We start from the raw sequence: 15,712 nt of genomic DNA on the forward strand, positions 1-15,712 counted from the left end.
GGAGGGGAGGGGGGAGGTAAAAATCGTCAAAAAAAGCGTGACGTTATTTATGGATGACCCCTTACGCCTCAAGTCACAATACAATAGAGACGACACAAATTGAAATTGAATTTAAATTTTGTGTTTTAAAAATGAATTGAATTTTTTTGGGTTTGGTTTCAGGCGTGCTGTGCGGTGTGCTAGGGTTCAAAGAGTTTTTCAAAACGATATAATTAAAAAAAAATTCATAAAAAACGTTTTAATAACAAGCTTTTATGGGATGATGCACTAAAAAGTAGAAAATAAATTATACACTACTATTTAAATTACTATAAAGAAAAGCGTGGGTCACTTTAGTACTTTAGTACCTATTGGATACCTTTACTAATATTTGAGAAGAGACCCATGCTTTTCTTTATAGTAATTTAAATAGTAGTGTATAATTTATTTTCTACTTTTTAGTGCATCATTACATAAAAGCTTGTAATAAAACGTTTTTTATGAAAAAAAATTTCAGTACTTTACATGTTTTATTTACAATAGTGTTACATGACTAAAAATCATTGCGCGTCTATTGAACGTGATGGTGCAGCTATTAAACCTAATGGCGCAGCTATTGAACGTGATGACGCGTGTGGTGTGGTTGGATAGACATGTCTACTAATTCGGTCCAAATTTTAATTAATTCATAAAAAATTAATTAGGCATCCAATTAAGTCAAATTTAGTTTCAGATTGCATTGTCTTCATGTCTTGACCCACGTGCCAAATGTGAATCGTATCGGTCAAGTAGAAGTTTCCGAATTTTCACTCCGGCGTTTCGATCTAGACTGACGACAGACAGACTGTCGAGGAAGTGAGTTAAATAAAAGCTTGTAAAAATGAATATAAATTTTGTATTTCTTTCAGGCGTGCTGTGCGGTGTGCTAGGGTTCAAAGAGTTTTTCAAACCCGATTGGATCCGCATGACCGTCGGGTGGCAGAACTATCGGGGCTGCTGGGGTCTGCCCGGGCAGATGATGCAGGTCGAGTCGGACCTGACCGAGCTCCAGAACGACGAGAGGAAGCTTCTAGAACTGCTGACGCACGAGGCTGATTATATGTAGGTGGTGGGTGGGGGTGGGGGGGGGGGGTTTATTGGTGTGGTGGTGGGTGGGGTGGGGGGTTTATTGGTGTGATGATGGGTGGGGTGGGGGTTTATTGGTGTGGGGTGGGTGGGGGTTGGTGGGGTGGGAGGTTTATTGGTGTGGTGGTGGATTGGTTTTGGTGGATGCGCGTTGGCGGGGGGGGGGGGGGGGTGACTGGTGGCGTGGTGTTATTGTGGTGGCTGACATTAATCCATGCATTGTAAATGAAAAAAAATTAACGACATAATTAATTTCTAACAGTGACCACTCGACGTCCAGGAAATTAATGAGAGAAAGAATTATGCATGGTGAGTTATCGGTCCTTTTCATTTATTTTATTAGCACAAAAAAATGTTAATTTTAAGTTACTGTTGAATTATGTTTAAAAATCATATACTTTAATTTATCAAAATTTGTTTACCAATAGAAAAAAAAACTAATCGCCGAATTTATTCAATTTTTTAGAATTTGTTCTATTGTTATCATAAAAATATAGTTATCTCCCTTTACATTCTCTCCCATTTCTTTAGGTGATTGTCTATCGCATAAAACGGGTCTTGCCATTGGTACACTAGGAACATATCTACGCTTTCTAGTTTCTCAAGTTAACAGCTAATAAATAATGTTATAGGAATACTCAACACACAAGCAAATATGTTATTAAAATGATATTATTCCACCACAAAGATGTTTATGTTTTATTAATAAATTATGACATGTTTTTTTTTAATGTATTAAGTTTTTTTTATCCTTTTGTTTTATGTTACAAGTGGAATTTGTGATCCTGTTTTTTTTTAAATTTAAAAACATGACGTTTCTGTTTTCATGTGCTGTTTTTAGTGGGGGAGGAGGTGGGATAGAAGAGGGGGAGGGGGGAAAAGGGAGGCATGAAAGGACCTCACCCACTAGGAGGATTTTGGGATAGCAGGTACCCTTGTGGTTTACGAGGCAGAGGAAGTAGAGTCCGCCTGTTTCTTTGACCCCGTCAATATGAAGGGATGTCAGTCTTGCCCTCTACCGTCAGCTAACGGGGTCCAACGGGTGGGGGGGGGGGGGGGGTGGGGGGGGGGGGAGTTTGCGTTTCTGTAGCGATTAATTTGTTTTACGATATAAGGTTGCTGACCTTATGCTCAACCCCCAACCTGGAGGACCAGGGTGCTGGCTTTGGGGGGGGGGGGGGGGGGAAGGGGGAGACTGATTTTTTTTTAACGATCGGTAGAGTATATGGGAGGGTGGAGGGGGGGGGGGTTAAGAAACATGACGAAAGATAATAAACATATGTTGATACCTAATTATTTGTGTGAATTAATGTTATTTTAATTTTTAAAAATTAGGGGGAGAGGACAGGGGTCTAAAAATATGTTGGTATGTGTGTTATGATACAAAAATATTTAAATGGGGTAACGAGTTGATTTGAAAGTGTTATTGTTTGTGTAAAAAAAATGTACACATTTTTTCTACTTGATACATGTGTACAACGTGCGTGTTCCTGCATTGGTTACTGATCAGTACAATTCTTATCAGAAACATAACAAAAACAAAAAGACTCCTCTTTAGACCTAGCGATCTAATGGGCAGATAAAGTAGAGTTCATATGTTTCGTGACCTCGGCGTATGAAAGGAAAAGTGTGGTCAATACTCTACCCAGCCGCCTTTACTTTTGCTAACGTGAGTTAGGTACCCATCAGACCTGGGTGGACTCATGGACGTTTAACTGACGAACCCGGATTCGAACTCGAGACTAGAAACATAATGTTTGTGGTAAAAGAGGGTAAATTTAAAATTTAAAAAATTAAAAATCTTATAAAGTACAGGAAGTTTAATTTTTTAAATTCGTGTATGTGATGAATTGTGGTAAGCTGCGAATTAGATCTAGTAATTTAGATCTAAGCAGTCAGCATAACCGTTTCTATGCGATTACTTCCCATTTGAACAAATTAACAATAAAATTTATTCAAGGGAGATAACGATACATGCAATAGAAAAACCTAAACGAAAGAGAACAAAAGTCAAGGTAAAAATAACATATAAAAATGTTCATTATGATTAGTTTAGTCATAAATTACTTCATTTAGTATTACAATGACTTTGCATTAATGGATTAAATTCTAAAGAGCGTCGGGCTATAACTATACTGTAGACACAAATAACAACATGTCCGCTTTTTTCTATCATTTGACTTACAATTACGTATGATTTTCTGGAAGAAACCACTTGTTAAGTGTAAAATTTTGGATCCCTTGTCTCAAGGGACAACACAATTTAGTTAATTTGATATCGTCTGCGCCGGGGGTCGGCAACCTCTTCAGACGGAATAACCAAAAGTTGCAGTTTACAAAATTTCCCAGTATTTATTTCAATATTGTGATATTTTATTTGGATTATATATATATATATATATATATATATATATATATATATATATATATATATATATATATATATATATATATATATATATATACAATATTTCTACCAGAATTTTTTCTCCGAAGTAGGGGTTGGGGGAGGGGGTGGGTTGGATTGGGTTGGGTTGGGTTGGAAAGGGGGGGGGGGGCACTTATAATTTTCGCGGGGGACGGACTAAAATTTCCGACGGGGCGGACACTGTTAAAAGTATATATTTTCTTTATAAATTCCATTTCGTACAGGGGGGGGGTGAAGGAAGCAGAGCCCTCCCAAGAATTGCAATGAAGAAACACTTGTTGGCTTATTTACTTTTTACTTTATTCATGGAAGAAAACGCTTGCTCGCATGAATATAGTGACCCGAAGATCGTCAGCACTCCTAATGCCAACTCCTTTACCTCACTGTAGTATCCTCAACTCGAGGCATTTATTTTAGTGCTTTCCAGTTGTGCAGCGAAACGTGCATGTTTTTCTGGACCTCCAAATCTCCTAATTTTCTTCTGAGTTCCGTGTACTTACCACTCCACAAATGTTTGGTTTTCAAATCAAGCCATTTCATTTGAAGGGAACCAGCATCAATTCTAAATGGCTCAATGTTGATCTCATTTGTTTTCGTGTTAAGAGGATCTACTATGAACGTCAAAGTGTACATGCATTTGTTTTGTATTGCTAAAATCACTCAGGAATCCATCCTTCATTTTGTTTATTTTAATGCTGAAGTAATTCATGTTAAAAGTAGCATTGGTTTCATTTTTTTTCAAATTTATCGAAATCAAGTAATTATCGCTCTCTGTGTCTTCAACACAATTAAAAGTATTTTTTTTCGAAACAATCAACTTTTTCAAGCAAGGCATGGGCTGGGGTTTCCTTTCCTTGCAGTTTTACATTAAGCTCGTTTAGTTTCATTGTAATATCCACCATGAAGTTGAATTTTTCAATTCAGGATAGACAATTTAATAGAAAGTACATTGAAATGGGGAGTAAATAAATATTTGAATGGAAAAGCGAGTGTTTATTGTTTATATTTATTATTATATTGTTCATCACCGAATGTTGCAGAACAATATTTTTAAAAGTTTCGAAAATAAAACAATCATTAATATGTGTGCATGGAGCTGAAGAGCCGCATCATGACATCAAGAGAGCCGCATGCGGCTCGCGAGCCGCAGGTTGCCGACCCCTGCTCTACGCTATTGATTCAATTAAAAAGATGCAAAATTAATATTTCTATTTCTACAGGAGTAGCCAGGAATTGGTCATGGTGAATGGTCAAAAATGTAATTAATATTAACAGTGAAACTCACCATACTCTCGACATGATCGCTCAGCTCCTATGGGTTGTAACTTCCGAACGGAGGGGGGAAGATAAAGGGTTGATTCGAAATTAATAAGCGCGCTTGAACTGGAAAGAAGGGGGGTGGGGTGTCACCTCGCTGAGAACGTCCACACGTGAAATAAAATAACTCTTTTATGTTATATCATACAAAAATCATGTAATCTGCACACGAAAAAAATGTGCTGGTCTGCATTTAATTGTAGACCTGCAATTTTTTTTTTTTTTTTAGAGTGAAAACAAAGGCCGATTTAATAATGATTTTTAAAAATGCTGCATTTGAATTTCATATCATCGTGTTTACTTAGGCCTGACCTATGTGATGAATGAAAGCAGCAATATTATTATGTCTAGAACCCGACAATGTCTGACGATTTTTTAATCTAGATCTAGTACTCCGTACGACAAAAATAAATTATTTCTACAAGCTTTTACTTAATTCACAACGTCCGTTTGTCGGTTTGTCGCAAATTTTGACCCAGTTCTAATGCAGCAATTTCGTTCAAATTTTCTGATACATTTGTCTTCAATGACAATGCACAAAAATAGAGAAAGTATTGTAAGCGTGCAAAAAATCGAAATCGACGTTTTTAACCTCCTTGTGTTGGAAAAACATAGTTTTGCAATTTTGTCCGTATGTCTGTGTGTGTATCTGTCTGTGCGGATATGTGTCTGTGAACACAATAACTTGAGTACCGTTACCGCTAGGTTGATGAAATTTCACATATACGTATTCTATCAAATTTGTGGTTCTGTAACAACTTATTTCCGGTAACAGGAGGTGGAACTTATTCTACTTATGGTTTTTCAAAAGCCTTTCACTTGAGTGCTGTTTCAGATAGATAGAGGAAGCTTCACAAATAAATAAAAGATCTAACTATCTGCCTCCTGTCAAATTGAGTAATTCCCGTTTACCGAAAGAAGTTCTTTACGCTATTTCTGATTTCTCAAAAAGGCATATGAATTAATAAAGTACTAATATTCCACACTATTACACACACATTGTTTGATGTTCACTTTTTCCCTACGAGATTCTATTCTATATTAAAAAGTTTAAGTAATAAAACATCGATTAAAAATCATGTCTATTTCCCGAGTTGTCATCCCCTGTAGTGTTGTATAAGTATATTCGAGTAAGTTTAGGGGAGATCACTCCCGCTTTATTAAAATTAAGTAGTGTAATATCACATATTAGGTTTGTTTAAAATGGGGAAAAAACAAACGCTCGTCATGTAATTATATTTTTAAAAGACTATGTTTATTTCACTCAGCGTTTTCAGATTTTTCTGAAAAAACATTCTGAAAACGAATAAATCGGTATATTGACCAATATACTACACGAGCTGACCCGCGGCGTATCATATGCCGCTTTTTAGTTGTTTTATTTTCTACTTTTCAGTACTTCATAGTCAGTGAATTGGATACTACCCTCCCTTCCTTATCTCCCCCCCCCCCTGAAACCGTGAAAGCAGCCATCCGTGACGATAGATTACGGACGACAATGAAAAGATCAAGCAGAACTTCTTACCTCGCTTTAGTTTCAAATGGTTAAAATCTAAATTATCTGCCCCTAATTCGACTCGGCTCTACGATTGTAAACATTCGGGCCAAAATTAACCTTAGCACACCAAAATGGTGGGGGTGGAGGTGGTAGCTATATGCCTAGAAAGCGGGGGAGTAACGGTGTGCGGTGACGTGGTGTTTCGCATGGTCCCCATGAAGAGAATAATATATATATAGATAGTACATAGTACGGTCACATCCACTGATGATCATGACTGATAAAAACTCACCCACAAGACACAGTACCAGGTAAAATAAAACAGGCAACAGAAACAGCGGAAGACAAGACACAAAAAAGGAAGAGGACAAATCCTAAATCTGTGAGGACGTTGTAATGGGTGACTGTGAGGGTGGTGAGAAGAAGAGACCAGTGTTTCTTTTTCTAGACTTTTTTCTCGGGGGGCACTTGAAATTTTCGAGGGGGGGAGGGGGGGGCGGTAGACTTTCTTCGGGGGGGGGGGGACACTGTTAAAATTATATATTTTCTATAAAAAATCCATTTCGTTCGGGGGGGGGGGGGCTCCGGAAGAGACCCGATCTGGTATAGTACTATGAAAACACCACACACACAGGTCCAATTCAAGATTTGATGTTCTTTATTTTACATAATCAACTTCCTACTAATATCTTACTAATCTTTTTTTTTTAATACTTTTATTTGCCATAAAACATCTTACTAATCTATACTTCATACTGTCTACTACTACTTCTTCTATCTAACTGTTCACTAGCCCTACATATCTACGTCTGCTCTTTACTGCTACCCAGTGGCGTAGCGAAGACGGGTGATACCCGGTGCGGCACTTAATGTTGTCACCCCCCCCCCCCCCCCAGAGGCGTAGCGACCTTTCCCGGCGCCATGGGACAAACTTTCAATTTTCGATTTGCACCCCCTTCCCTCGGAGTTTATCGTTTTTCTCTATATATTTTGCTATTTTTTGCCTTGGTGTCACCCCCCTAAATGGTGTCACCTGGTGCTGTCCGCACCCCCCTCCCCCTCGTCCCCCACCCTCGCTACGCCACTGCTGCTACCTATCACCGTCTGCTCTCTCCCTGCTGACCGACGCTTCACTGGTGAGCTGACCGTCCCACGTGACCGGTCAGCTCCTGTATTGCCATTGGTCTGTTTAAGTAAGGTATACTTATTCTCTGTTTCTACCATCTACTTGAGCTCTAACCTAGACTAGTTTCATCACCTAAATAAAATTAATATTAAAAATTCATTCAAGGGAGGTAACTATTAATGCAAGAGCAAATTTTTAAGTAACAGAACAAAGTCTGATACTATGCAAAATATGAAATGTTCATTATAATTAGTTTATCATTAAATTGATTTTTATTAAATTGTACTTAGAAATTTCGGCAATTTAGTACATCTTAAACAAGTGTGAACTCAAATTAACTCTACACACAAGTAAGAACACATTAGCTGTAATCAAAGATTAGTTTAGATTTATTATCACTTCCGACACAATGATTGTAATTTGCAATAGCATACATACAAAAATTTTGGTTCCCTTGAAATCAAGGGACAAATTTAAAATTATGTCGTGTAAAACAGGAGTATGTCTGTATGAGTCTCAATGATCAGTCTCTACAACAAGTGTATGTGTTTTGTGTGGTCTAACTATAGGGCTGGTAAGTAGGTCAATAAACAGTTCTACGGCTCAATAAAACCTGCATGGGCCATATAACTGTTTATTGACCTACTTACCAGCCCTATAGGCAAGTCACTTTCTTTAGTCGAAAGAGGTGTATGCCACCCTCAGTGTACAACAGGGGTCTCCAAACTTTTCAGTCCGAGGGCCACATTAACCATTAAATTTCAACTTGGGGGCCAGTTTCTTCCAGGTATGTCTTCGATTTTTCTGGGCAAAGTTCCTCAGCCATCACCAACAAACGTTTTCTCCGTGGACAAAAAGATCTCCGCGGGCCGGATGAGTGGACATCGCGGGCCGCATCTGGCCCGCGGGCCGTAGTTTGGAGACCCCTGGTGTACAACATCAGTCATCTCTCCTTAAAAGAAAATCTCACTGATATTTTTCTGGTTCATCCATCTGTGTACACATCTTAATGTTTACCAATAGTTTACCAAACGTGTCAACATTAGTAAAGTTTTTTTTACTTAGGGGTCATTCATAAATGACATCACGCTTTTTTTGACGATTTTTACCCCTCCCTTTCCTCACACATCGTCACAAAAAAGCAACCCCCTTTCCCCTTATATGAGATCACACCTCAGCTTACAACCCCCCCCCCCCCCCACACACACACACAACTCAACATCGCAGTTGAATTTTCCTTAAAAAATCTATTTTTTTCTAAAATCTTGACGGAATTTGATCAACATTTTAATCAATTTCTAATACAATTTATAAAAACATTTTTCTAAAATGCGAAAAATCCGACTAAAATTAGTTTTCTAACATAACTTTTTATAACGCAAAAAGTGTGACGTCACACAATCTGACCCCCCCCCCCCCCCCCCCGTCACAAAATTACGTATCCTCCCTCCAGCCCCTCCCCCTTCCTACGAGTGTGACGTCATTTATGGATGACCCCTTTATCTGTATTTAGTCTTTGTTTGCCTTCACAGATAGGCTGCTGGAGACTGTATATCGCGCGAGTGTGAGTTGTGAAAAAGACCCTAGTGTCTTCTCGTTTAATAAATCTTAAGGATAATTATCTTAATTAAAACAAGTTATTCGTTTTACTTTAAAAAAATTTATATATATTTATGAAATAACTTACACTTTTTATTATGAATTCACTAGAGTATCGACCCCCACCGCATTCATGAGATTTTAAAAGAATATTAATTAAGTACCTAATTTAACCATCTACACATATAGCTTAACCCAGTGTAAACATCTTTTAAATAATATTTTCTTAATTACATTAATTTGTAATAATAATCATTAAAAAAGTTTTAAAAAACCCACGTTTTCTGATTGAACTAAAAAGTAGAAAATAATTAATACTATACATCACAATAATGCAAGCGATCACTCTACTATAAGCGATGAAAAACGTGGGGCGCCGAAGTAAAAGTTATATTACTATTGATTAGATAATACTATTGACTTTTATTAGGGAGCTTGTAGAGAGTCAACAGTATTAGAAACTGTAAGAAAATCACGGCGCCCCACGTTTTTGATCGCTTATAGTAGAGTGATCGCTTGCATTATTGTGATGTATAGTATTTATTTTCTACTTTTTAGTTCAATCAGAAAACGTGTTTTTTTTGTTTTTTTTTTAATGATTATTATTTTCTACTTTTTAGTCTTTGTCTGTTTGTTTGCATTAAAATCTTGCTATCGATTTTATCTTTTCACTTTTTTTTGGGTAAACGAAGACAACTCGTAAAAAGACAACTCGTAAAAAACACGTTGTGTGAATACGTTACTGACTAGAACACATAGATTTTAACCCGTGTCGAGTGGGATAGCAATCGTGTACCCAACCACTCGACCATATCGTCTCCCCCATACTGGCCACCAGTTGTTACCACCGCATGAACACTACTCAGTAAAAAGAGGGAAAGTACCGAACCTTGTTTTCATCAAATTACAGTTACTGGGTTATGTCCCCTTTTCCCCACGTTTTTACTACAATTATATAGCGGTCTAAAATGCTCAATAAAATGTTTCCATGGATCAATTTAGTAATAATAACAATTGAATATTCTATTGTCATCCAAAACAAAGCTTCCCTGAAAATTTCAGCGCGCTAGCTAACTGGGAAGTGCCAGAAATGTCGATCGCAAGATTTGATTGGAGAACCGGACGCGAAAGCAAGTTAAAGAAAACGTGGGAAAAACACGTTCATGTTGTGCTCTTTTATGATGCTTTGTTAAAATTTGTAAAGAAAACTACGTTCATGCAGGAAAAAAAATAATGTAAAAAAATTCTAATTGGTAAAATTATCCATAACAAGAAACTGTTAAATTTAAATAGAAGTAAATAATGCCAGTTGAAAAGATGGAACGCTGCCCGGTGGCGTAGCGAGGTCCGGTATCACCCGGGGCGGCACTTAATGGTGTCACCCCCCAGACTCTTCCCTGGGACACATTTTCAATTTTCGATTTGCACCTCCCCCCTCCCCCCTCAAACTATTTAACACTCGAATTAATCACTTAATTAAGTGGAATTATCATTTTTCTCTATATATTTTACTATTTTTTGCCTTGGTGTCACCCCCCCTAAATGGTGTCACCTGGTGCGGTCCACACCCCCACCCCCTCGCTACGCCTCTGACGCTGCCTATTTGCTGGGAAAATATTTCAGCTTATTGCTTCTTTACCTATTGGTGATATTGAAATCTTTCCCTGTTAAAAGGGATTGGATTCTATCTAACCAGAGTGAGGTGGATGACTATAATTTCTCTCGTGATGTAGAAAAGCAAATTATGATCAGGTCAGATCAAAAACTGAATATAAAAGATAAGCATTTTGATATAGCCAACAGCTGTTATTGGGGACGGTAGAGCGCTAGACTGCTAACAAATTGTGATAAGTTCAGATCGAAAACTGGATATGAAAGATGGGCATTATGATATAGCCAACAGCTGTTATTGGGGACGGTAGAGCGCTAGACTGCTAACAAATTGGGATAAGTTCAGATCGAAAACTGGATATGAAAGATGGACATTATGATATAGCCAACAGCTGTTATTGGGGACGGTAGAGCGCTAGACTGCTAACAAATTGTGATAAGTTCAGATCGAAAACTGGATATAAAAGATGGGCATTATGATATAGCCAACAGCTGTTATTGGGGACGGTAGAGCGCTAGACTGCTAACACGAAAGTCCCGAGTTCGAATCCCGGGCTCTAGTCTGTCGGTCGTCCCTGAGTCCACCCAGCTCTAATGAGTACCTGACTCATGTTAGGGAAACAAAGGCGGTGGCTGGGCATAGTGTTGAGCACACTATCCTCATGTATGCCGAAAACTGATGAACTCTACTTCATCTGTTCATGTGTCTTGGGCACGTATGGGAAAAGATAATAACGGTTGTTACTTTTACAATGCCGGCGCCAGGTTATTTAGCGCCCTATACAAAACTTATTAAAACGCCCCCTTTCACACAAAGTAATTATTAAAGCAAATGTATAAGAAAACAATTCATTAAAAGTGACATATTAATTTATCATCAATTGCATACACGTTATAAGTAGACATCAAAATCAAGTTTTACTTGCCTCCTTCGTCTCAAAAGTTTGTACTAATTCCTTCAATGCCAGTTTGCCAGCGCAATCACATTTCTTTGAAATTGTTGCTAAGTTCACGAGTCTACTTTACGACATAGTTCCCCCCCCCCCCCTTAGAAAATTTTAAGTGCTGGAAAAAAAACACTGAAAAAAAAGTTCTTGTAGTGTTGGACTCTCTGCAGCCCTCCCAAGGTGACCAAAACGGAACTTACCTGTTTTAAGCTTGACTGTCTTTAGTTATTATTCCAAAAAGTCTATATTGTGTGATTATGTAACGATTTTTTGTTTTTGAAAAATAAAAGGTTATAAATGATATTGATTCCAGCCTAAAATTATTATATATGATGAATCCTTTAGCAGAGGGTGAAAAATTTGAAAAGACAATTAATTAGATGTTTAATTTACGACTAAGACTAACAATACTAACATTAAGTATTGCAATCTACAACGGCTACTGATGTATTTGTTTTTAACTTGATAATGCTAAAAAAAACCTACCAAACTATTTTGTTTAGAACTTAAGCTCTATATATTTTTTACAGTAGCAAATAATAACCTGAAGTTGTATTTATATGTAAGCGGTCAACCTAAGGTGCAGGAATTTGAAATGAATGTAAAGTTAAGCAACGATTTATCTCCCATTTGAAAATCAAAATAACAAAATTGTATTCAAGGGAAATAACTTTCACAAGAATTGCTAAATTAACCAAGTGTAACTAAGACATGTTTGATAAAGACAATAACACTATCTAAATTTCTTTACGTATTAATTATAATCCATGTTTTATATTTGCTATGTAATTTTGTGAAAACAGTATATTTTTTACCTATTGAATACTTAACTGTAGGTTTTATTTGAAAGTCTAAAACTTGTAGCTTTATTATAACTTACTTCTATTCAATTTTCATGAAATTCACTCTATGGTATTCTCACTTTACAAGCAAAATAAAATTTTTGGATCCCTTACTTAAAGGGACGTCTTTCAAAAAATCAAACACATTAACTGTTTTAGACATTGCTAGAATTATTATATATTTAAAAAAGTATAATTTGAAAAACAAAGTTTACGGTTAGCTATAAATTCCATCCTATTTAATGAATATTAATAATTAAAGAGTGGATGTATAGATTCCTAAAAAACTAACGATTTTTTCAACTAGATAACGCCAACCTTTCCTTGTAGTGTGTTCCGTCCTGAATTGAAATAATCTAACTTACGATAAACTCGACTGCTTGATATACTCTACTACATTCACAACACATATCAAACTTCGATACCTATACATAACTAGACTCAATCAATGTCAGCGCGAGGTTATTTAGCGCCTTAGGCAAAACTTATTAACCCCCCCCCCCCCCCCCGCAAATGTTTTTTGAAACCCCATATTATATATGTGGAAATTTATATATATATATATATATATATTTATATATATATATATATATATATATATATATATATATATATATATATATATATATATATATATTTAAATATATATATTTAAATATAAATAAATATATATATATATATATATATATATATATATATATATATATATATATATATATATATATATATATATACATATATATATGTATGTATATAGGCCTATACATAATATATATAAACGTATATATACGTGTGTACATATATATAAATATATATGTGTGTGTGTGTGTGTGTTAGAATATTACTTTAACATTCTGTTTAGGATCTTGCGGTGCCAACAATTAATTTAGTTTAACGATCTAAATCTCTCCCTGGCTAACGAGATGTCTAATTCAAAGTGAGAGAAAATTAGACTCGGCCCTATTTAAAAATTCAAATAGCCTTCTAAAGAAGGCCCCAAACGCCGTAGATAATAATATAAAAAGCTGATTACTCAATTATATACAGTCGAAATAACGAATGTTGACTGCTACTGGGCATTACGGACTTATTTAATTGTTTTCTACATTAATTGTGGGACACAAAAATAAAAAGTCAGTGACTGGTAAAAAGCCCCCCCCCCCCCCCCCAACCTTTCATAGTGAGGGAGGTTGGGGGGGGGGCGAGTATATAAGGCCTAATTTGAAGATGGGGCGCAAAATTGATAGTTCGTCTCGGGCTTCGAAATAGATCGCCACGCCTTTGTATATTACCCTAAAGTTTAAAGTTTGTATTATGTAACCAAAGTTATTAATTATTAGGTTCTCTTTGCTATTGGAAACTACACATTTTGCGCCCCCCCCCCCCCTATGGCTAGCGCCCTAGGCGACCGCCTAGTTCATCTTATAGGTAGCGCCGGCCCTGTAATTATGTATGGCCGAAAGACAATTTTACTGACCAAGTTGCAAAGACATAATATCCCAAATGTAGTTTTGTCATGGAAAGGAATACATTTGGAAGAGCCTATTGCTTAATTAAGCAACATTTAAATGAAAACTAAACCAAGGAATGGTCGTTATTCTTCTAGCATGATGTTATCTAAAGTTATTTTATGTACAAATGTTAACATATAGGCCTACTTTTTTTTTTTTGTTAACAATTTCTCTTTTAATAGTTTTTATAAACACTTCTTGTTTGTGTGTTATCTTCTACATGTTTCAATAAATCTACCAAATTATGAAATTTACATTCTCTTTCATCTGCATACCTCCAAGATGATGTTAATAACCTGCAATAAAACACTTCTCATTATGCAAAAAGTGATCTCAATTGATTCTGCTATTTAGCTATATCTATAAGGAAGACCAGGCACACCAGTATCAGAAAAGTATCTACTTTAAGTTTAAGCCAATGCTCAAAAGGCAATTGAATAAAATACAAACTAATACTAATAGCTACATACATCATCTAAGAAAACAGTGGGATAAAGTTCTGATAAATAGACAAGCAGAGACATTCACTTCAACATTAGAAATTTTAAAAAATTAGTACACACAGTTGATATTCATGTTCAGTTTAAAAAAATGGAAGATTGGTGAAAAATTAAAATGATCTCTGTTTATTTTTTGAATTGAGAAGCGCTTACCAGATTTCCATACATTTGGATCTCACTTCTCACAATAAGTTAAAAAACTCATTTCAATAACATACATCTAAGCCATTCAAAACTCTGTAACTATTCAATAGACCAGAAAACAGTTCAACATACATTTAATGATAAAAACATTAAACAAATTTGCAAAAGTATAACTTTTAGGATTTTCACACTTGAGGAGTTAGTTTGTCATAACTTTATAGGTGAGCCTCAGAACCATCAATAAACTCAATGCACCAACTAAACCAGCTGGCATGAATTTACCACTGTTAGAAAAACGGTATCCCATGACACCAGTTAGAACAGCAGAAGTCACTAAGGATAATGTGACATTTTTGGGTTCTTGGCCCATCTGAAATGCTCCAAACATCATCAGTGTACCGCAAGCAACACCCATGGCTAAAGAGGGAACACTACCAGCCTTTACATATCCAACTATGCCACCAGCAGCTATAGTAGCAGCATAAGCTGCCGTAATTAAATCCAAAGGAAAAGACATTGTAGTCCTAGTTCTAAATACTAAATACAATGAATATATAAAATATAAGTGACTCTGGCCTACGCAGTCGACAGTGTAGCTTTGTCAAATGTTAACATATACTTATTCCAGTGCCTCTTTCAAAGTAACAATTAAAATAAAAATCATTATGTTTTATATTTAATTTAAATTCTAACTCATTTATCTCAAAATGCTGTTTTGGTGACATAAGTATTTTACGTACACACATGTGAAAAAAAAGACGGGGGAGGGGTGGAAAAGGGAGTTCAACTTGAGACGCCGTAAAATTATGGACAAAACCATGCATAGAAGACAGGAACACATTTTAAGAAAAGCAAAGGGAAGCTAGCAGTGTTTGTGTACAAGTATTTCAAATATAGATTATCTCCCTTTGTTTAAATGAAAATCACTGTTGAATTCTCTTCAAATTCCTCTTCTGCGTTCTTAATTTTAGTTTAATTAAGTATTACATGTCAACTGATTATGCGCCATTTAGGAAGTTGACTTAGATTTCAGCCTGCTTTTCTTTTTGGATTTGCTTCCTTTGTCCAACCAAGAAGAAACTACA

General features: G+C 36.2%; 2 protein-coding genes across 4 annotated transcripts in view; one reads left to right on the top strand and one right to left on the bottom strand.

Moving 5' to 3' along the window:
• LOC131933610 (UPF0764 protein C16orf89 homolog) overlaps positions 1-1,785 on the top strand; it is an 84,137-nt gene extending 82,352 nt beyond the window's left edge. For all 3 annotated transcript variants that reach the window (XM_059290307.1, XM_059290315.1, XM_059290302.1), the window contains exons 7-9: positions 888-1,080; positions 1,367-1,413; positions 1,636-1,785. In XM_059290307.1, the coding sequence (XP_059146290.1) occupies positions 888-1,080; positions 1,367-1,413; positions 1,636-1,721 (326 nt within the window). In that variant the 3' untranslated portion in view covers positions 1,722-1,785. The remainder of the gene's footprint in view (positions 1-887; positions 1,081-1,366; positions 1,414-1,635) is intronic.
• Positions 1,786-14,826: 13,041 nt separating this feature from the next.
• Positions 14,827-15,144, bottom strand: LOC131933430 (transmembrane protein 14C-like). Its single transcript, XM_059290199.1, has one exon. The coding sequence runs from the start codon at positions 15,142-15,144 to the stop codon at positions 14,827-14,829; it is 318 nt and encodes a 105-aa protein (XP_059146182.1).
• Positions 15,145-15,712: the final 568 nt, after the last annotated feature.

This window comes from Physella acuta, unplaced genomic scaffold, assembly GCF_028476545.2.
Source record: "Physella acuta isolate Inbredline_101_S28 unplaced genomic scaffold, ASM2847654v3 ptg000107l, whole genome shotgun sequence".
In the NCBI taxonomy this organism is placed as follows: domain Eukaryota; kingdom Metazoa; phylum Mollusca; class Gastropoda; family Physidae; genus Physella; species Physella acuta.